The sequence below is a fragment of the Mizuhopecten yessoensis genome, unplaced genomic scaffold (assembly GCF_002113885.1).
Source record: "Mizuhopecten yessoensis strain PY_sf001 unplaced genomic scaffold, ASM211388v2 scaffold2691, whole genome shotgun sequence".
NCBI lineage: Eukaryota > Metazoa > Mollusca > Bivalvia > Pectinida > Pectinidae > Mizuhopecten > Mizuhopecten yessoensis.
Genome location: NW_018404672.1, coordinates 213,388 through 230,714, shown reverse-complemented (window position 1 = coordinate 230,714; position 17,327 = coordinate 213,388). Strand labels below are relative to the sequence as shown.

The 17,327-nt window shown below is 34.4% G+C and overlaps 1 protein-coding gene across 5 annotated transcripts; it reads right to left on the bottom strand.

Moving 5' to 3' along the window:
• Positions 1-765: 765 nt before the first annotated feature.
• LOC110446412 (ankycorbin-like) lies at positions 766-12,751 on the bottom strand. Of its 5 annotated transcripts, none has more exons than XM_021491549.1 (5): positions 12,534-12,751; positions 8,975-9,226; positions 7,613-7,943; positions 2,693-2,791; positions 766-1,252 (listed from the first exon to the last, which is right to left on the bottom strand). In XM_021491549.1, exons 3-5 carry the CDS (start codon positions 7,926-7,928, stop codon positions 873-875), a joined length of 795 nt encoding a protein of 264 aa, XP_021347224.1. In that variant the 5' UTR covers positions 7,929-7,943; positions 8,975-9,226; positions 12,534-12,751; the 3' UTR covers positions 766-872. The 5 variants fall into 5 exon arrangements, with proteins under 5 accessions (XP_021347224.1, XP_021347226.1, XP_021347225.1 ...); XM_021491551.1 differs by lacking the exon at positions 12,534-12,751 and adding an exon at positions 10,329-10,350; XM_021491550.1 differs by lacking the exon at positions 12,534-12,751 and adding an exon at positions 9,303-9,459.
• Positions 12,752-17,327: the final 4,576 nt, after the last annotated feature.

The window sequence follows — 17,327 nt, the reverse complement described above, 5'->3', positions numbered from 1 at the left end:
GCTTATGTATGATGTACGTAAGACACACACACAAGCGATTTAACCTATGCTTCGGTATAATACACAACATGCCATAAATGAAGTACATTGCACCATAAAGCTTTTCCGTTTATAGAAAAGAGAGCAATTCTAACACAGGTAAATATATAAAACCATGCGTAGGTAAAAATGTTAACAGGTAGATAGTCTACCTATGGACTTTATATACCTGCAACATTTCTCTATACCAAAGTGTGTAGACCTAATCACCAGGTGTAATGGATAGACACATATATTACTACAAAATATAATGTATGTTGATTAAATTTTACATATATGAGAATTTAATCATCGGTCGAATTCGTACATACTCATATTGTACCCGTTATTAAATAGTTATGTATTTACATCAGCTGCATGAGGTCTAGAATTGAACAGTACTGTACGTTTATTTTATATGGTCACATATTGTCTAAAAATAGGCTCTAACGCCAAATATGTTACCCATTTCCAATTATTAATTATTGACAGTAACCAAAATCTTTAATAATTATGATATCAATCCATTATGTCCATATATCTACCACCAATGGAGAGGACTTATATAGGCTATAAGCCTGTTGTCCAATCCTTTTGACAGTGGAACTTTCTTCTTTGTCAATAAAATATGTTGAAATTGAAAATGTTTACAAATATTGATAAGGTGCATGCTTGTATTATTTTCCCTCGGATTATTAGCCCTCCCCGCCACTCACCACTAAGAAAGACAAAACCAAACAAACACGATCGATTTTTAATATTTATATTTATCGATATATATTCTAATAATACATTTATACAATATTAAATAAGTTTGTAGAATGTAACATTGGCAAAACAAAGTCACAATTTACTTAATCCTGTTCGGATGACCCATTTTTTTGTGGGTGATGATGGTGCTTTCCCTTCACTTTAGATGCTATCTTATGCAGGATACCCGAGTGGTGATGTGAATCCTGTTCAAGCTTCTGCAGATCTTCCATTTCCGAAGTTTTGAGCCAATGGGAATCTCTGTTGTAATCGTATCCCGCCTTCAGTAGCTTACGGATAATTTCATTGGATGTCCTCTTGGCCTCCTTCATAGTTATATATAATGCCGACTGCCCAAGCCTGTCTTGTAGATGAACGTTACTTCCGGCGTGCAACAAATACGTGATGCCATCCTCTCTGCTTTCCTGTAAACCAATCATAAGTGCGGTCTTTCCTGTACAATCCCTTTCATCCAAATCTGCACCTAAATGAAATAAAAATAAGAAATGAAATCCTGAAGGATTATTTTTTTAACCAGAGTACCGAAAAAACGGTAGGGTTCAGGTTCAACGTGTCAAATGTGTGTTAAGGTGTGCGGAATCTAGATAGGTGTTTTTGGTTCCACGGGACTTGGGTCTCGATTTGAGGATGTGAAGTTACTCAGATTTGACTTAGATTAACATGGCAATTATTGTCGATGAAGCATTGGATGCCTACCGCTTACCTGTCTTTGTGGAAATTACGCCTTTACTTCTAAATAAGCACATACTATAAGTGCAAGATGATTAGGTGTTTACCTATATAATTCATGAATTCACTTACGCTCTTTGCACCCCTGGACTATGTCCTAGCAAAATTGGTGGCTTAGTGTTCACCACTTTGTGGATGAGACGAGAAGACTAGGTTGATCCTTCTCAATTTCAACAGATTTTATTGACTTTATAAATGTCAATTGGATTGGACATCAGGTTAGGCCTATTTAAGTTCTTTCCAAACTTATTTACAAACAATACATATATTCTGTCATAACAATCTAAATAAACAGTGCTGGAGAGATAACTCCATTTTAGCTTAGTTTGATCCTTGATGTACGTCAAAATAATCTGTCGGTTACGTAACGGTAAAAATGACTTGCTTTGAAGTCGAGCGTGACTCCTTTGTAATCTTCATAGGACAGGTATTAGCCTAGCAATTGACCAAGTTTTTTTTTACCTGATACCAATCAAATAGCTAGCCGCGTGTCTTTAATTTTGATATGACATCGTCCAGGGATGCAGAGAGCGAAAATTAGTTTACCCCCTGGAGTATCGATGACGGTGAATGAGACACAGGGAGTAAAGCGGACATTTAATCACACAGCAGAACATCAGGTCATGATGGCGACCGCACTATGTCTGCAGCGTACATTTAAAGATTTCTTTAGACAGCAATGTTTATTCAATCTATTAACTGATAGGTCAGCGCCATGCATCTATTCTTAACAACCATTCAAAAGCTGCTGGTTTATGAAGACTATGGAGACGTTTTATAGTGACCATCATTTGGGAAATAAACGTTGTCTCTGTGTGATATAAAGGTCGATGTTTTTGATTATGTTCACTAGAGTGCCTTGCTGTTTTGTTTCCCCTACCCCAGTTCTCGCACGTGGATGTGATAATTCTTGGATTTGACCTCGATTTACGAAGCAGAAGATGCTTGCTCTTCTAGAACACATGGACTTAAATTCCTTGTACTTTTTCAAAAGATTCCACATAAATCTTTTCTATGTTTTATTTCCTCCTAATTTTATTGATTTTCAGTTCGATTTGTGGTTTTGATGACACTTCGGTATTCACTTGTTATTTGTCTCAAAACAAAAGTACTTTGAACATATTTTGTTACAATAAGTATTTTAGTTACCACGTCCGCTTCCATGCATACCTACCTGCCTTATGAAGAATTTTCACAACTTCAAGGTCATCATACAATACAGCTCGCATTAATGGCGTCTGACCCAGGATGTTCTTGATATTTAGGTTACAACCTGCCAAAACATAAACAGTAGGAAAGTCGTAAATAAAAGAGCCCAAGGGCGATGTGTCTAGAGCAGTACTATAGTAATACATAGTAAAATGATAGAGTGGTGTGTCGGGCACACATGCGTATGTATGTAGGCAAAATATCTGTCAAGGACTGTTTAATTCATTTACCCCTGAAGTCACACTTGAACTCTTCCAATTCAAAGGTTTGAATAGTTCATTATGAAATTTCAGGGGTGAATAAGTTAATAAACATGCCAGTACAATTTTTTTATCTGTTCTCACTGAATTATGAATGTTAAGTACTGTATGGAATATATGTATAGTCACATAAATGTTAAATTGTTTATTTAGATTTTCAATTTTATGAATGATTCATTAAATACAATGAATCACAATTTCTGTACACAACATCATAAACAACTTGTACCTTCACGAGTTATGCAACAGTAAATGTAGATACAAAAATAACGTTTTTTGGAAAAAAAGTTGTTTACCATGTAGTGTTAATGTAATAACATGCGTCATCACTCTCGTCCAACATGTGTGTCAAAGATTGATTAATACATACATAGTTGTGCTTGACCTTCACTGTGTGTACGGAGAACTGTTGTCAAGGCGACAAATAGGGAATGTTCAGGTTCCTTATGTTGTTGTTCGGTAGTTAACTGTTGAATAAAGCTTCACAATCTTAACGTTGAAGAGAGATAAATGCTGTCTTAGAAATGTTCCGAAAATTATAAAATATTTTGGTATATGTTACCTAAAGGTGATTTTTAGATCTCTGTTCCATTTGTTTTGAATACAAAGATGGACTGTTTGAGTGAATTTGTCGTAAAGCTAGAGCGGTTTCGAAAAACTGCGCCCTACTTTACTTCATGCTTTCTTGTTTCGAGTTCTTACTGCACTAACTCGGTACTAAGACTTCTTATAGTGCTAACTCGGCAGGGGTAACTAAAAGATATATTCCAAACCCCAGTATGATAACAGACTGAGCGAATTTGCTCATTTTGCAACATTTATGCAAATTAACGACAATGTGAATTTAACAAATAATTTCTTACTGTTTTAATTCAATTATGGATCAAACTGTTTCATGATTATAACAATTTCTTTTTTAAATTGCTATTAACAAAAAGGTGTGCAGTAATATGAGTGTTTTTGTATAATTTTCAGATGATTATGTGAATTTAAAGGACATGCATGTTTTGTTTTCAATTGTGATAATCATGCAATAATGCTTTTTTATTTTTACAAGTAACCTGTGTATATTATTGATCTAAAGAATTGATAAAAGTAATTCCTTCATTTAGAATGGTGCAGGTGCAACGTTATTTATTTTCATACAAGATGTTAATACTATAATAAAACTTCACAGCATCGAGGTATGATCCCTATCCCGCTACTTCACCTAGGGAACACCAGTTACCTGTTTTTGTGAAGGCTACGCATTGTTAACCACCTTGGATATGCATGTTATTCAGAAAGGTGTATATTAATTTAAAAAAATAGTAAAAACAAATGTGGAATGAAATTCCTGTATGCACTGCGTCAGGGTAAATTATGTAATATCATGCAGCCTATGTACAATGGTAAAATGTTCTCAAGCTTAATATGTAAAACCTCGATGATGCCAGACAGTTAGCCACTGCACACGTTTGTATGATTAAACTACATTTACATTTGTACCAAGGTTCCACTCCAAAGTGGCCTTTAAACATTTTTTTACACAATTATTAAATGTTATTGCATAATTAGTTTTGATATGCGTACATAATGTATATGTGTTCAGTGTTTCGAAACTGATATTAAGTGAAATATTGTCACATTTCTTTACAATCGTCCAGCAAATACGTGGCGTTAGAATGAACCATGGCGATGTAAAGAAAGCAAAACATATAAATAATAATGAAAAAAACATATTTGTCCATATATGTATAGGTGAAAGGGACCTTGAAATAAGGTGGCTGTTAACTAAGTGGCAAATAAAATGAAGGGCATTATATCAAGGTTTCACTAGCATAGCGCTAAATGAGGGGCATTATATTGAGGTTAGACCGTATAACGAGTTAGTAGAAGTAATAACAACCAATGAAGCTATATCCTATCAACAATTTAAAAACAAGTGGTAATTAAGATTGAATCAAGACAAATTGATATTTTGTGAAACATTTATGTTCATAATCTTTGGTTGGGACCGATATAATTTTGCACATACCTAAATATATTATAGTTCACAGACAAATCCAATTATTTGTTACCGGATAGCAGTAATCTCACAATTAATTGCATGTTTAAGTTGTTTAGATATCAAACAAATTCTGAAAAGGCATTTGAACATATTATTTAAGTACTAAAAAATAAATTTCCGAAACAGTCTCTATTGCATAATAAGCAATAGAGATCTGCTCTCAAACGAAATGTGATAGGCATTATCTATTTTTCAGTAGTCCGTTTTAAAAGCGCTCAACTAGTCGAGTATATATTTACAAAACTATTGTACTTGAAATAGAAAATGGATCTCTTCTCTAACCTTGGACAGGACTAGGAGCTCATAATTTAGAACTGTAAATGTATCATGTAAAGTAGAAGAAAAACAAAATTCATAATATCAATACACTGTGACAAACTAGGGACATCAAGTCAGCACCAAAGAAGTATGAACATTTCATTTACTGTTTATTTCTGTTTGCCTCCCTTAATAAATCATTTCAGTGTGATTTAATCCTACAATAGATAATATTTAATATTTTGAAAAATTCAAAATATTTGTTTTTTTACATATTTTATATGTATACTTTCCTTGTATTGAGTTAGAAGATTATCTCTACGTAGATTAAGTTATGAGTTTCTACAATTCTAAAAAGAATATCTTGTCGAGAATCTAACCATGCTCTAGTAAAACAATCTCAGACAGTAAATTATTTCCGGCCGAAAACCTTTTTTTTTTGTCTTTGTAGGTTTAGTGATGACGTGATAAAATATCCATATATGATAAATTAATTCGTTATCTGATTAATATTTAGACACGGATATCGTGTCAACTTGACAGTTATACATGTATGTATGTAGTTTTCTATATAACAAAGTTGAACAATCTCATTAGCGATTGGTACATCATATAAATAACGTTATACAATGATAACCTCTTGATAAGGTCGATGCATGGTTGTATCAACCAGAGACATTAATAAGAAGAAATAGTATATCATGACTAACTCAATGATTATAAAGCCATATTTGTTTTTGGCTTGGAATGACTTTCCTTGTAAATGTATTGACCTTTCTATTCGGATGCTGTGTTTTTCTAATTTAGCCAGGGAAACCACATTACTAAAATGTAACATTAAAAGAGGAAACCTTCCGGGATTTTTCTTGCTGTATTTTTAATTTATTTATATTCTAAGTAATTTCGGATCCATACATTTCAAAAAGACTTAAACATAGTGATAATGGAAATTATATTTTTCAAATGTATGCTACCCTTTGTCCTTAGAACTTTAAAATAGGACGTATCGTGAAGTCGACAATGCTTACAACGAAGTGAAATTGACACGATGTCATATTAATGATAAATGCATGTCTATAAACGTCAGTGCTACGTGATGCTAACTAGGGATTTTATATATATTTATGTACATTTTATTCATCAGATAAGACAGACACATCAGCCTTCATATCAACTTAAATAATGTATTAATTGCTGAACAATTGATATCTTTATAAGCAGCTTGTCTTTATCATGTATGGAAATGTAATTAAACTTAGTATCATGATAATGACGTCAAATATATTCTGACAATAATTGGCAATAACGTTAACCTGGCTACATTGCAATCTATTTCAGTTTCCTGTAGGGATATTTCAGTTCTAATACTAATTTCAAATCTAGTGCAAACTATGATACGTAATTGTGTATTGGAACAGTCTTCATGTATAACAATATCACAAATAAATTATGGAATCAATACGAAGGGATCAAATCATAATTCACTTAGACGCTGTAAAACGCTGTGGGAACAAAGCGGTTGGTTAACAAAAAGACATTTTGATAGACGAAAAAAACCCAGTTGCTCCGGTTAAATAAATATTTGCTGCATCACATGGGGGACCCATCACATGTCCCCTGTTAAACCCTGGGTATGTGTCTGTCATCACCGATCTTAGTCTCCTGTGATGTAATTTAATTGACACATAAAGAGTATTAACAAAGCGACATATTTTGCACCTATATATTGTAATAATCTATGAAAGCATGTCGCACGCGAGATGTTGCTGATGAGGAGAGAACCGATGACGTTTTGATGACTCGTAAAAACGTTTCACCCCAACACATCGATCTCTGCATCCCTGGAATATATCATTGCGAATTTGAAGGCTCAGTGTGCACCACCTTCAGGGTGAGACGAAAAGACTAGTTTTATCCTTTGATATTGACTGGCTTTGAAGTCGGGTGTCGGTCCTATGTAATGTTCAAAGAACAAGTATCGGCCTCAGTGATTGGTTAAGTATTTTACCTGAGACCAATCAAAAATCTGGTTACGAGCCTTCAATATTGCTGACATATTCCAGGGATTCAGAGAGCGAAAGTGGGCGTAATACCTGGATTATCGAGGATGACCCACAAAAGGCTATAAAAAGGCTATACAGTTGAAAAATGCCCATTAATAGAAATATTGTAACCAAGCAGTTTGACAGCTATGGTTTTGAAGTGTCTGTTCTCATGCAGACGTGCTTCAATAATGCCAAGACGGCTCCATAACAAGCAAGAATACAAACAACAACAACAACAACAACAACATTCTAACTCGTTTAAAGATACTAACCAAACTGGACGAGAAGTTCTATTATGTCGATTTTAGACCTCTCCGTGGCTTCATGTAGAGGTGACACACCAAAATTATCCGCTCTGTTGATGTCGCCTCCAGATTCCAGGTATTTCTTGGCGACTTCGACATCCCCGTTCCGGGCGGCGTAGAACAGCGTATTCCTGCCTTTCTTGTCTCTGGTGTTGATGTCCACCTTACTCTCAGGGGGAAGTGATGACGTAGAACCGGACAACTGCTTCTGTCGCTGTAGCAGAGGTGACACAGAGGTCAAACTCCAGGAAGACCCATTGTTGGAGTTATTGGACTTGTCCATGATTGTTTAGAGTTTCTAGTGAAAATAGAAAAACAATATTAGGACATATGTTACTAAGCAACTATCTATGGTTGATTGGTACGTGTTTCTAGCGTCAATAGGAAATGAAGATATCTGTCTGAAGATTATAGATAACATTGACGTAAAAACACATGCATTGAGACACCATTTCAAATTAAATTGGAGGTGGATGGTTCGAATTCCAAGATATGGTCATTCCGAACCAAGTTTGCCAGTGCATAGTTAACAGTTTTTGGCAGTGCTACTCTGATCCCTAATATCTAGAGCCCAAATACATGCGTTTGCAATGGTCATCGCAACTAAAACAGATACACAGAATCAACCACATAAAACATAGCATACTTCCCACACAAAGCCAACATTAGTTGCTCTGGAGGATAAAATTCCTGTTTCCAGCAGCACATGAGGAACGCGTCCTAATGTCTCAAGTCAAAGCCAGGAAAATATAATGGCCACAACATAATCACAATGAAAGACATTAAAATCCCATATTTTGAAAATAATTCCTTGTAAATTTCTAAACATTTGGTATACCATTGACGTAAAGACATACATTGAGACATCATTTCAAATTAAATTGGAGGTGCATGGTTCGAACTCCAAGGTATAGTCATTCCTAACCAAGTTTTCCAGTGCTATACAGTGCAAGGTATATACAATACCTTGTAAAACCACACGAAAATGCTTTCTTCCATCTATTCTTTATATCCTTAGAACCAGACAAACAACATGTCGGGAAATACAACTCGGTAAAGTATATGTTATAAGACTCGCTGTGAATGACATCATAGTAATCGTTGAACAACAATCGCTATACTGTGTTCATATGTAATTAGGTGAAAATTGATGGATAGGTCGTACTACGTGTGAAGTACGCATCACACATTTTCTTATTGATCTATGGGTAGTTTTACATATATTCAGTGCGTTCGCAATATGTTTAAATCAGTGCACGAATAAGGAAATGTTGTCACGTGTCAAATATAATTGATGGAGGATGGCGTACATTTATATATTTTACTTACATCAGAATGACTGTCATTCACTTTCACATAACAATCCACGCTTCTTGCTTCCTGAGTATGTACACCTGTATTAACACGGGTGATTACACCTGTATTTACACGGGTGATTACACCTGTGTTTCCACGGTTGATTACACCTAAGTATTTACACGGTTAATGAGAAGATAGTCCCACGATTCAACGTCAACTTGTCTCACAGTTTAACACGGCAATATTCCTCAGGTACTGTCTGTACAACGTGGCAACTTCCCTCTGAAATTTAAAAATGGAACTGTTAATGTGTGGACAGTTATTATCATACAGAATAATTTACATACAAATAACTTACTGTGCATAAATGTGCATGTGTGAGTAATAGAAAATGCGAAGGAGACCAATGTGGACACAATATATAACACGGTCTCTTAATGTTCAGCGCTTAAGGTGAAATTAAAGTTTTTGCTAGAACCAATTGTATTTCAGAAAAACCTCTGTCCAAAATTATACAGCACTCTTGTAAAAATGCGTAGAATGTGAATGATTGCCTTAATGGATTTTCGTTTGTCACTTGTTCCAACGGTAAACAAAGTGATGCACTGTAGTATATTAAGGACACCCTGTCCTGACGACCAAAGCAAGGACATGTGCACCATTGACCAGTACAACCCCATTATGACATGTCGTGTCAAGTCAATGGTCAGCGAAGACTCATGTTATATCCCGTCGTATAAATGACAATTCACTGCAAACCTGTACGGTGATGACGTCATATTTACCCTTGTTTTGACACCGCTATAATTTGTAGAAACCGAATTTAAAGGTTTCTCTGATGAGTAATAAATAGCATTGCTAGAATCTGACGTCAGTGACGTCATAGGTTGGTAGAAATACGCCAGTAGCATAGTTAATAATGTTTCCACACAAAATATAAATCTTTAATAAAGATATTGCCAATCAATTTCAATCGCTGCTAAGGCAGTAACAGATCGTTTTCAAAATGTAGCGAAGCAGATGACCAGAATGGAGCTCATGTTCAGGTTTAATTAATTGCTTTTTTTACTTTTCATTCGCCAGAGTCTGGATTAATAACGCTTTTTACAGAGAAAACATCTACACCATTTACAGTTTATACCTGCCGGGCTTTTAAAAATTTCCTCAATTTATCACACTTGTTTTCCTCTTGTTTGTTTTCTGTCAAATCCATCGCTTTCATTTTTACAAACCGATTATAATTTTCACAACGACACTCTAAACTCAGTAATTAAAATGAAGATGACGTAAATCAAAACCTGACCATCTAGAGCTAGTAGATTTCCAAGAAATAATACATATTTGTTTAAATACCTGTCCTTGTATAAGAAAACATTAAGCTTACACGGCCGTTACAATGTAGTTAATTTGCCGACTGATGATGGACGTGGAATGTGTCTCCACCACAACACCGTTGTAAACAAGCAAGCAGCCAGATAAATATACCCAAGGCCAAGCTGCCGACAGATGATAAACAATTCTAACGATATCCCTGGACACTTTCTCGTCTACGCAAGGGTCACTCTATATATAGAAGATATCTTTTTATCATAGTTACCATATACCATTCGCATCATATCAGGGCTTTGTTTCTCGAAATATTTTATTTACAAAAAAAATGCATTTCCCCAATGATTTATTCTTTAATCCTTAAACTGTTGTTAGAAATATCCGTATAAACATTATTTTGAATGATACGGGATCAGCAAGTAGTCATTTTAAGTAACATATAGGTATAAGGAATTATCGGTAACTACTTGGTATGACTATATATCTTGCAGAACACATTTTGGGTATAATTGTGACCATATGATGAAGATGATGATGATGGTCTATTAAAGTTATCATAAAACATCAAGAAAATAACAAAATGTAAACAGGACCGAAATTGGAACAGAAAATAGATTTACATATTATACCATTGTCGAACAGCATTCAACAACCTTCATGGACATTTTAGCTTAAACCAACAACTAACTCTCAATTCTACAAAAACCTGTGCAGAGGGAAAGAACGGTCATAAGTTTTCCCGAAGCTTCTGGGATGTCTTAGACATCTTTTGGTTGCAATATTAAAAAACATAAATAAATATGATTTATGAACCTACGTGATATATATTCAGTAATATATCTCTATAGGATCGTATTTCTCGTACTTGATTTATACACGCTTGAATGCAATAAAAATATAATGATTACTCATAATTAATATACCTTAAATTATAACCTAGCCTAAAGTTAAAACTTGTCAAATGGTTACATATTCTGTATGTACATCAGACGCACCTGTTAATAAATATTAATAAAAGTACGAAGTAAAAAAACGCCTATTACAAAATTACAAAATCATGCAAGTGAACATTTCACTGCAACGTATGGCTTTCCTCCCCATTTAGGACTAAAATGTAGAAATACAGTGAAAGGGGAAAGGTACCTATTACACTCTTTACATTGTTTAAAATGTAAAGTATTTGACAACAACTGATTCTTATTCTTCATTGGTTCTTCATTCTTAAACTAGGACATCGTGCCAAATAGCCTAGTGGCTATATTAGACGCCACATTGGATTTTGTCAAGCACATCTCATAAATATGTCCATTTGTCATATTTTTAGGGTGTATATAAAATGTTATGCTAAAACAAGTTCCTCATGCCTTTTCACGTAAAGTTCCAGACTAGATTCCCTCGTACGGGAAGAATGATCCACAGAATGTTCTTGATGTAAGGTTTAGATACCGCATTATTCGTGAATATATATGTTTGTTTGACTGTACAGACTTTATTACCAGGTAAGTAAAGGTAGCCAATGAAAACACGAGTGAAACATCTTGTAAATGAATAAATAAAAATAAAAAATAGATGTTGTTCTTCAAGTAGGATCATTATGACGTGGAACGTTCATTACTAAAATGGTACAAAAAAACAACCCAAGAGAAACTGGTTCCCTGACATGATATAGAACGTGTGTTAAACTTTGCTTAGAATATTAAATGAGCTTGTGTGTTCCACGCAGAGGTCAACACATGTAAATATTTGTCCACAACATAAACCCATCACTTCGCATGTATAACAAGATCTGATTTAACGAGTTGACTACAAACACCGATACACGTGGTGGTTTTTATAGTATCTCCCTTAGTTTGAAACGTTAATACACTTGTCAAAACGTAGAAAAAATACATAGCGATATGTGTTAACTTCAATTAGTTAATTTTGTTGTATTTCGAACTTAGACTATACTTTCATTTATATTTAAAATTAAAATTATCTTTCGATATTTGTTTTCACTTCCGAACGTATGGACTCCATCGAAAAGCAAGTAAGAACATTCTTAAAATCTATACTTGATATTTTCAAAACGAATCCATGCACTTAAATACGTGAAGAACTTTGTGGAACAAACGTGAATAGCCATATTGATCTCTATGTAAACACATTACTAGGAAATAAACTTAACTTATCTAATCATTATTTCTTCATTTTCATATCAAGATATTGAAATATTTGTTAAAATATACTACGTTCAATAAGAATAGTTGATATAACTCACTTGGTACTTCATTAAGTGTTGACAGTTGCCGAATGTCCCTGTACGCACACACTCGTCCTTGCGTTAGAGAAGTCACTGTTTTACTGGATGTGTGTAGGACAATCTATCATTTCACTTGTCAAAGGCGGTAAATGTCCACAACACGCGAGGCAGGTCAGGGCAGTCGTCTGGATTTTTTTTTTTTTATCAGAGGCGGGACATGCCCACAACACAGTAGAGTGTTAGGTACGATGTCACTTGTCAGAGGCGGTACATGTCCACAACACAGGAGAGTATTACAACATCGTCTGTCATTTGTCAGAGATCATATCTGTACTTATAATTACGACAGGCGATTATTGTTAGCGGTACACGTCAGTTCGCCTCATTATAATAAACCAGTCATAGAATGGTATACATGTTTGATGAGAGTATGCTTTTGCCTCTGTTGGTCGTGACAGATTGATGTTCATAATGTTTACCCTTTTGTTTTGGTGTATCGTCAATATAGGTTTTTGTGCTTTGTAAGCGACTTTGAGCAAACATTTTAAACTTATTAGAAATTTAAGTAAGAACGTGATCAAGCAACTGTTAAGAGAAGTCGTATATTATGATATATAAGCTATATCAAAGTCTTGCTATAAACGTTTTGTTACTGTATAATGCGATTGAGATCTATGTCTTTTACTTCACAATGAGTTATAATCTCATTTCATTATGTAATATATAGTACTCGTTCTACCTTCATGTTGAGGTTGTATGATTGACTTTGAAGTTTTGTTATTTCCTAGAAATTTGGTTAGATTAAGGCTTTATTTGTATTATTTCATAAACAACTAAATTATGCTTCATAAGAGTACGCAGGAAAACCTTAAATTTTTCCCCAACTTATGCCTATTTCATGAATTTGTAATTACTATGCATGAAATTGAATCTATTGCATATGTTCTCCGCCATTGTACAAGATATTTGTAAAGTATTTATCTATATGTATATTTCTGTACGCCTATATTCAGTGTGCATTTGGTAATAAAGTGAATTGAGTTTAGACTTAGTCTTTTTTGTGTACGCTGTGGTATGTTTGTATAGTTATCACTTTTATTTGACTCTTTAGCCAGTGCAAATTTATCGTGAGAGAAAATATCAAGATTTTTGTGGAATGATGTGTGGGTTGCCGTGACCGCTTTGTCAGTATTAACATACATTTGGGAAAGAAAAATACAACAACATGATAGACTGTAATTTGTAATTATTAACAGATATCTAAAATGATCACGAACCTTTTGTAATTTTTAACATTAATAGCAATGAAAAAATATGCCTTTATTTGAAGATGTTACCTACATTTCATCTTGAAAAAAGTGAAAATTTAACTTCGACAAACAAACTTTTATTCAGAAACCCTAACGCTCTACCCTCCCCCCCCGCCATTTCTTTTTCAAATAAATCAGAAAATTAAAAAACCACACAAAATAATTTCAAACAAAAATTTTAAATCTCAGTCTCAAATCGAAAATAAATTCAAAATGCGTTCAGAGATGAGTTTAATTCAGGATTAGTTTCTCCTGCAGTTTTTGAAACCATCTAAATGTTAGCTTATGTCAGCATCAACAGCAGCATACGAATTAGGAGGTCATTTGTAATTTGACGTTGTATTTTAAGCTCGTGAGTTGAGGTTGAGTATATTTTTTTAATTTGCATTTTTGGTTACTTGTGATGTTCTTTCGTCAACAGGTAAAGGTACAGGTCAAATATTTATGTATTTCTGATATAATTTTATCTTTATATATAAAATAAGGTGTGAAGGTCTGTATCATATCAGAAATTTATATATATGAATAGAAGGTCCGCCTGAAAAAGCCGGAGAGGACCGAAAGGCCTAGCGGTCAGTCTTGTGTACTTGTTTTTTTTTCCTTCTCAAGAACTTCTTCCAATATTATGTACGATGATTACTTAAGAGATGATGGTATTTCTGCATCCATTGACATTCTTTACTTTAGTTCGTTACTGTTGTCATTCTTGTCGCGAAGCCTAATTTGACGTCATCAGGTGATGGCCACCCCTCTTCAGATGTTTCGACCCTTAATCACTACATCCTCCGGCTGGTGGGTCAGTAGTGGTGGCCAAACCACTACTCGTCTATATCGGCTTCCACATCGGCTCTTCTCGTGTGTGCCATAGCCAGCACGATGCTCTCTGCTATATATATAATTATATACCAAAATTGATCAGAGTTTCTTAGTACCTCCCCGGTACTAAGTACTAAGTAACTTTTTTGTGATTTTATTTTAATATCTTACCATCATAAGGACTTTGGATGTTTTTCCGATTTATTACATACTAACTAATAAATACGTTTTTTTTTGTATATGCGATACGACACAATTGCTCTAACCCAATCAGCCCTCGCCGTATCACACCCCAAAACCCGTATCAGCCCCCGCCGTATCAAACCCCAAAACCCGTATAAGCCCGCAAAACCCATATCACACCCCTTTTGGAAAAAAAATCGTTTTTCAATATTTCAAAAATAAAAATAATTTATAAGAGAGTAGTTTTTATTAGTAAGTATGTAATAAACAGAATAAAACACGTCTTTTTCCATATCACACCCAATATCAACCCTCGACCAATATTAGCCCTCGGGCTTTCGGCCCTTGGGCTGATATTGCAGTCTCGGGTTGATACTGGGTGTGGTATGGAAAAAGGCATGTATTATTCTCTATATAATGATACATGTATATGGTATATCCTGAACTAATTGATTGACGCCGATCTTTAAAGACAGCTGTCAGAACTACTAATACATTTTACTGTGATCACATTAATAATTTTACATTACAATTACAAAGACTTGTATAATGATATGTTGTCTGAAGTAAATACAAAGGCCAACTGGCTTAGTAATGTTAAATCAATGTTAATGTCTCTAGGTTTTGGATATGTTTGGTAAGATCAGAAAGTTGTATGTAAGAATCAATTTATATTGGACGTTAAACTACGTCTACGTGATGTTTTTATATAAAATATGAACATTTTTTTTGAAAACTCTACGAAAAGTGTTTTTATATAGATGCCTGCCCGAGGTTAATTGTCTTCAGTATTATCTTTGTAAATCTTTTCCTGAATCATGTATTTTAAACATTGCGAAACTGAGATTATCTTCACACGACCTTCGTATAGAAGGGGCAGATATGAGAGAATAGCACGTAATGCAAGACTATGTTTTAAGTGTAATTTAGGGGATATAGAGGACGGAATGCATTTTATTCTTGTTTGTCCATTTTACAACGAAGTAAGAACACAATACATTGACAGATATTACAGAATTAGACCGTCTATGTTTAAATTAATTAGCTTACTTTCTGTTAGAAATAAGAAGAAATTGAATAATCTTTCCATTTTTTTTCCTTCTGCTTCACAACTGAGATCAAATGAATAATTACATGTATTGTCCGTCCTCCATAATATGTCTGTATTGCTGTGTATCACTCACTCAATTTTGTAAAAATGTGTTGTAATGTTTATGCTGATTAGCCGAAAGGCTAAAGGCCAATAAATTAAACTAAACTAAACAATAACCCGAACTTAATGATTCAGTATAACGACATTGCTTATGAGTGTACAATCTTTTAGATTTATTTTTCACAGATAGATTCACGATACCTTGACAAAGCAACATGTTTAATACATCTATAAGTATTTCGATTAAACAAAAAACACCTTCACTGATGAAATACCAGGTATAATGTTATAATTAAACGATAACATTATTTATGACAGATTATTGTGAAGGCTTTGATCGTAATGTAATAAGATTAGGGTTTTAAAGCAATACATATGTGGGGGAGTACCAGGAAATAAAAATCATTTATTAAGAATCAAATTGTCAGAGGATCAAATATAACATTAAGGAATTAGTTATAATTCAAGTAAATATCAAACAGTAAAAACCCGCTTTACTACCTACATTTGTCAGGCCTAATTTTAAAGAATTATTAAGCCATTATTAACATAGAAGGAAAACGCATCTATTAAAATGGGCTTTCGGAAAGACGCATGGTAAATGAAACGAAGGCGTTATATCAAGGTTTTCCTGCTGAAAATGAAGCACATTTTAATAAAATTTGACCATGAAAACCACATCCAGATAGCGATAAATACAAGAGCATCGCAAACGGATGCATAATACGCCCGTCTGACCCTATCCGACGATTTTTTGTTCGTTGAATTAAATCCATATCGTCCTTTTTAGACCCCACATGAACATCCATGCCCAAAATTAGGACAATAACACATGATCTGACTGAACTGTACACCACTGAAGAAACTTGCACCAAAACTTTAACCGAGAAATTGCGCGAGAAAAAGTTGAGTCCAAAACACGTCCAAAATTAACAAAAACAGGAATCATTAGCCCAAATTAAATCCATATCGTCCTTTTTAGACCCCACATGAACATCCATGCCAAAAATCAGGACAATAACACTTGATCTGATTGAACTGTACACCACTGAAGAAACTTGCACCAAAACTTTAACCGAGAAATTGCGCGAGAAAAAGTTAAGTCCCAAACACGTCCAAAATGTCCAAAAACAGGAATGACTAGCCCAAATTAGATCCCACATAAACATCCATGCCAAAGATTAGGACAATAACACATGACCTGACTGAACTGTAGACCACTGAAGAAACTTGCACATACTAAGCATGTAGGTGGATCTCCCGTATTCAGCAGATCAGTGCGGAGCCGGGAGAAGACAACGGTCGTGGTCTTTTTTAACTCTGGTTCCTATACAAATTGGCAAAAAGAGG

Excerpts from the sequence above, each read along its gene's own strand:
- LOC110446412 (XM_021491549.1), bottom strand. The coding sequence starts at position 7,928 with ATGGACAAGTCCAATAACTCCAACAATGGGTCTTCCTGGAGTTTGACC. Across the intron at positions 2,792-7,612 it reads AGAACTTCTCGTCCAGTTTG|GTTGTAACCTAAATATCAAG; the intron begins GTTAGTATCTTT and ends ATGTTTTGGCAG. Across the intron at positions 1,253-2,692 it reads GAAAATTCTTCATAAGGCAG|GTGCAGATTTGGATGAAAGG; the intron begins GTAGGTATGCAT and ends TATTTCATTTAG.